The sequence below is a fragment of the Thalassophryne amazonica genome, chromosome 13 (genome assembly GCF_902500255.1).
Source record: "Thalassophryne amazonica chromosome 13, fThaAma1.1, whole genome shotgun sequence".
NCBI lineage: Eukaryota > Metazoa > Chordata > Actinopteri > Batrachoidiformes > Batrachoididae > Thalassophryne > Thalassophryne amazonica.
In genome coordinates this window covers 94,577,509-94,583,508 of record NC_047115.1, presented here as the reverse complement: position 1 = coordinate 94,583,508, position 6,000 = coordinate 94,577,509, and the positions used below count along the sequence as shown (strand labels likewise).

Genomic DNA, 6,000 nt, shown 5'->3' with positions numbered 1-6,000 from the left:
AGTGTGAAGCGTCCGGGATGAAGATCAGCAACTCCAAATCTGAGGCCATGGTTCTCGACCGGAAAAAGGTGCTTTGCCCTCTTCAGGTCAGTGGAGTGTCCTTGCCTCAAGTGGAGGAGTTTAAGTATCTCGGGTCTTGTTCATGAGTGAGGGACGGATGGTGCGCGAGATCGATAGACGGATCGGTGCAGCATCTGCAGTGATGCGGTCGCTGTATCGGACCGTCGTGGTGAAGAGAGAGCTGAGTAGGGGGGCAAAGCTCTCGATTTACCGATCGATCTACGTTCTGAATCTCACCTATGGTCATGAGATTTGGCTCATGACCGAAAGAACGAGATCGCGAGTACAAGCGGCCGAGATGAGTTTCCTCCGCAGGGTGGCTGGGCGCTCCCTTAGAGATAGGGTGAGGAGCTCCGTCACTCGGGAGGAGCTCGGAGTCGAGCCGCTGCTCCTCCACATCGAAAGGAGTCAGTTGAGGTGGCTCGGGCATCTTTTCCGGATGTCCCCTGGACGCCTTGCTGGAGAGGTGTTCCGGGCATGTCCCATCGGGAGGAGGCCCCGGGGAAGACCCAGGACACGCTGGAGGGACTACATCTCTCGGCTGGCTTGGGAATGCCTTGGGGTTCCCATGGATGAGCTGGGGGAGGTGTGTGTGGATCGGAAGGTCTGGGCGGCTTTGCTTGAGCTGCTGCCCCCGCTACCCAACTCCGGATAAAGCGGAAGAAAATGGATGGATGGATGGATGGATTATTGGTGTAGATGTGCATCAGCATGATGGCTTTCCTTTTTGCTTTTAATTTCAATTTTCAATTTCAATTTATTTTAATTAAATAATTTTTAATTTTTTAATTTTTTTTTTTATATAGCGCCAAATCACAACAAACAGTTGCCCCAAGGCGCTTTATATTGCAAGGCAAGGCATACAATAATTATGTAAAACCCCAACGGTCAAAACGACCCCCTGTGAGCAAGCACTTCGCTACAGTGGGAAGGAAAAACTCCCTTTTAACAGGAAGAAACCTCCAGCAGAACCAGGCTCAGGGAGGGGCAGTCTTCTGCTGGGACTGGTTGGGGCTGAGGGAGAGAACCAGGAAAAAGACATGCTGTGGAGGGGAGCAGAGATCGATCACTAATGATTAAATGCAGAGTGGTGCATACAGAGCAAAAACAGAAAGAAACAGTGCATCATGGGAACCCCCCAGCAGTCTACGTCTATAGCAGCATAACTAAGGGATGGTTCAGGGTCACCTGATCCAGCCCTAACTATAAGCTTTAGCAAAAAGGAAAGTTTTAAGCCTAATCTTAAAAGTAGAGAGGGTGTCTGTCTCCCTGATCTGAATTGGGAGCTGGTTCCACAGGAGAGGAGCCTGAAAGCTGAAGGCTCTGCCTCCCATTCTACTCTTACAAACCCTAGGAACTACAAGTAAGCCTGCAGTCTGAGAACGAAGCGCTCTATTGGGGTGATATGGTACTACGAGGTCCCTAAGATAAGATGGGACCTGATTATTCAAAACCTTATAAGTAAGAAGAAGAATTTTAAATTCTATTCTAGAATTAACAGGAAGCCAATGAAGAGAGGCCAATATGGGTGAGATATGCTCTCTCCTTCTAGCCCCCGTCAGTACTCTAGCTGCAGCATTTTGAATTAACTGAAGGCTTTTTAGGGAACTTTTAGGACAACCTGATAATAATGAATTACAATAGTCCAGCCTAGAGGAAATAAATGCATGAATTAGTTTTTCAGCATCACTCTGAGACAAGACCTTTCTGATTTTAGAGATATTGCGTAAATGCAAAAAAGCAGTCCTACATATTTGTTTAATATGCGCTTTGAATGACATATCCTGATCAAAAATGACTCCAAGATTTCTCACAGTATTACTAGAGGTCAGGGTAATGCCATCCAGAGTAAGGATCTGGTTAGACACCATGTTTCTAAGATTTGTGGGGCCAAGTACAATAACTTCAGTTTTATCTGAGTTTAAAAGCAGGAAATTAGAGGTCATCCATGTCTTTATGTCTGTAAGACAATCCTGCAGTTTAGCTAATTGGTGTGTGTCCTCTGGCTTCATGGATAGATAAAGCTGGGTATCATCTGCGTAACAATGAAAATTTAAGCAATACCGTCTAATAATACTGCCTAAGGGAAGCATGTATAAGTGAATAAAATTGGTCCTAGCACAGAACCTTGTGGAACTCCATAATTAACTTTAGTCTGTGAAGAAGATTCCCCATTTACATGAACAAATTGTAATCTATTAGACAAATATGATTCAAACCATTTTCATTTATATTGCACCACATCACAACAGAGTTGCCTCGAGGCGCTTTGCTGGTTAACTGTCATCAGTAACTTAATGATTCTACAGGCCATTTGTTTGGGCTTCAGTGATGACGTAACTATTCCAGATGGTCACGTGTTATTTGTTTGGAACAGGAAACGCCGGTGACGTCAGCAGCGTCATTCCCGCAGCGGCTCCAGCGTCGCTTTCTCGCTCACTGATGTGTATTTACCTTTACTGTCTTCAGCCTGACTGTCGGGAAGGACTTTCCTCTCGTGTGAGATCGTCAGGATGTTTACATGGAGGATAAACGAATTCGACCAGCTTTCGGCTGCTGCTAGCTCCTCGTTAGCCAGCTAGCTAGCTAGCTGCGTGGAAGGAGCTGAACGTGGCCAACCAGCGGCGCTCCGCCTGATATTTACCTCTAACCAGTTCTCCAGCCGGCCACTAACTAATTAGAGCGCAACACCACCATGGAGCTGTTTCAAGCCAAAGACCATTACATTGTCCAGAGTGGTGACCGGGCTCTGTGGTGCAGCCGAAAGGACGGAGCCGTGTCTCTCAGACCCGGTAGGTCCTGAACCGGAATTCACCGGATCACAGCTTCAGTTAAACATTTATATTTAAACATCCGGACAGTTTGTGGCTCTGAATGAACTTGACTCACTTTGCTGTAGTGATTTTTTCAGATCCAAGAGTACAAAGTGGAATGAAATTATTTATGAGACTGTGTCAAAGAGATAAAATACTGAGACGTTCGTAATAAAAGTCACGGATCTGGTTGTAGTTGTGGGAGTGCCAACACCCCCAGTACACTACGACGTCTTCTGTTACACACTCGAGCTTACATTACAGTCTCCATTCTTTCACACGGACATTAAACGGGCACACACACCACTGGATTTAACGTATTTTGACTCATGATGATTTATAGTCTCAACATAGAGAACTGCATTTGAATGGACCAGGGGTTAGGTAGTTAGGCGGTGGAAACCAGCAGCTCACTGTAGTTCCCTTTGTTGGCAAGGAGAGGTTTACTGACCTGGACTTCACTGACTGCAGTGATCTTTGTGGAATCAGTGGAGTCCCTGATTCCAAAACCTAAGAAGGAGAGTAAGGAGTCAGGAGTGTCTGGGTTTGCGATCATCCTGGTGAAAACCTAAGACACGTCATTTCAGTGACTTCCTGGACTCTGCCATCAGGCTCGTATCTGTGTGAAGTGAAAGTGTTGTGTTTGCAGAGAGATTCATATAGCTTCACAATGATATTAATGTCTCTGGGTCCTGAGATTGAGAAACACATGGGATGAGCTTATGGTCCCTGAACATAGGTGTTTGTTCTTACCACTGTTACCAGATACTGCCGAAATGATTTTGTTTCAATTGAATATTTATGTAAGTATATTCAGATCATGAGTGCCACTTGCATTGACCATGTGGCATGCTTCTCTGGGCATGGTCCAGTAAACACAGGTGTTGAGGACCAGCAACAGGACAACGCCAAGGCTATGCCCACTTTTCACTTTTGAGAAGTGGAGATGGACCTGTTGTCTGACTGGGCGTGGATGCAATGTTGCATGACCTCAGCACATGCTCCCAGACCTGACAGACAGATGGGGAAAAGACAAACAAAAGGTTTTTTTTGGGTACTATAAAATTATGCAAGCTCTTGCTAGTGCTCTGGTACCTGGACACTCCATGTACCAGCTAGGTCAGTGCAACTTGTGAGTTCATATGTAGTAATAGGTCACATATAGTTTTTTATTTATTTATTTTTTTTTACCACATATATGCATTTCCTCCACCCAAACCCCATACACTAACCTTGACCACAACCTGAAGTATGCATATGCACTTCTACATATGTTGGATTTGAACACCACATCTTTTGGGTGTGAAGACAACCAGCATTTCACTCAGCAAAGCTGCGGCACATAACTACGTGGCTGACTGCAGCATTTGGACTCAGCACGTGTGAATTGGAAATGGCTGTGGACAAAGCTACACTTGGTCTTTCACTTCCAATTAAGTACAAAGTGTCTGTAGGACTGGACTGGACCCATGAAGGCTCTCTTGGGGGAGATAAAATCCCCACCTGGGCCAGAGGGTGTAGCCAACGTCCCACAATGTTCATTACCACAATCAACATTATATAAATCAATAAACTCACACTGCTATCTACTGGCAGTAGATAAATCAATAAACTCACACTGCTATCTACTGGCAGTAGATGGCAGTGTTCATGGCAGTGTGAGCAGCCACACATTCGCTAAAAGTGATGAAGGACTTAACAAACACAATTTTCAGTTTTCAAATTGCCTTTTTTTACAAATGAAAAAAAAAATCACATATTTACATATACAGATTATTTGTAAAACCCACCACATGTTTCAGTAACTGTGTGTTATACCGACCAGGCAACCACTGACATCAGGAAACTATTGTATCCATAATGCAATGCGGCGTGTGTGTCTAAATGCTAAAACCTTCAAAATTAGTGCATTACTTTAAAACTAAAACATATAGCTGATATTTTCACTTTGTAAAACAACAGACATGATGTTAATTTCAATAACCTGTCCGGAATTAGTTTGTTTTTAAAAATTATTACCATAAGTCTAAACTGTCTGCCTGTGCAAGACTTCAGTGAAATGACCGTCAGGCCTGTATGGTGTGAAGAGAAATTATCTTTTTTTTTTTCCTTCCCTCCCTTTCTGTCTGGTAGTCATCTCTCCTCTGTCTACAGAGGATGGAGCTCTACCACTCTTGGCTGTCTGTCTGCTACAAAACATGTAACAGGCAGGCACTAAAATCTTTGATTTCAAACTTTACAAATGTTTTTAACTGTTAAGGTTTATTCGCTATGCCCACAAAAATATGTGAGCTGTCTAAAAGTTATCGCAACTAAATTTATCAGAAGCTAATTGGCCCGCTAATTGTTTTCAAAGTTATCAAATCAATTTTATTTATATAGCGCCAAATCACAACAAACAGTTGCCCCAAGGCGCTTTATATTGTAAGGCAAAAGCCATACAATAATTACAGAAAAACCCCAACGGTCAAAACGACCCCCTGTGAGCAAGCACTTGGCGACAGTGGGAAGGAAAAACTCCCTTTTTAACAGGAGAAACCTCCAGCAGAACCAGGCTCAGGGAGGGGCAGTCTTCTGCTGGGACTGGTTGGGGCTGAGGGAGAGACCAGGAAAAAGACATGCTGTGGAGGGGAGCAGAGATCAATCACTAATGATTAAATGCAGAGTGTGCATACAGAGCAAAAAGAGAAAGAAACACTCAGTGCATCATGGGAACTCCCAGCAGTCTACGTCTATAGCAGCATAACTAAGGGATGGTTTAGGGTCACCTGATCCAGCCCTAACTATAAAGCTTTAGCAAAAAGGAAAGTTTTAAGCCTAATCTTAAAAGTAGAGAGGGTGTCTGTCTCCCTGATCCGAATTGGGAGCTGGTTTCCACAGGAGAGGAGCCTGAAAAGCTGAAGGCTCTGCCTCCCATTCTACTCTTACAACCCTAGGAACTACAAGTAAGCCTGCAGTCTGAGAGTGAAGCGCTCTATTGAGGTGATATGGTACTATGAGGTCCCTAAGATAAGATGGGACCTGATTATTCAAAACCTTATAACTAAGAAGAAGAATTTTAAATTCTATTCTGGAATTAACAGGGAGCCAATGAAGAGAGGCCAATATGGGTGAAATGCGCGCTCTC

At 44.1% G+C, this 6,000-nt stretch overlaps 1 protein-coding gene across 2 annotated transcripts in view; it reads left to right on the top strand.

Annotated features, from left to right (window-relative positions):
* Positions 1-2,450: 2,450 nt before the first annotated feature.
* The window catches only part of inpp5f (inositol polyphosphate-5-phosphatase F), a 105,564-nt gene continuing 102,014 nt past the window's right edge, over positions 2,451-6,000 (top strand). Inside the window, exon 1 of one of the 2 annotated variants that reach the window (XM_034184163.1) lies at positions 2,451-2,852. In XM_034184163.1, coding sequence (XP_034040054.1) covers positions 2,756-2,852 — 97 coding nt within the window. In that variant the 5' untranslated portion in view covers positions 2,451-2,755. The remainder of the gene's footprint in view (positions 2,853-6,000) is intronic. The other variant, XM_034184164.1, reaches the window with a different exon arrangement.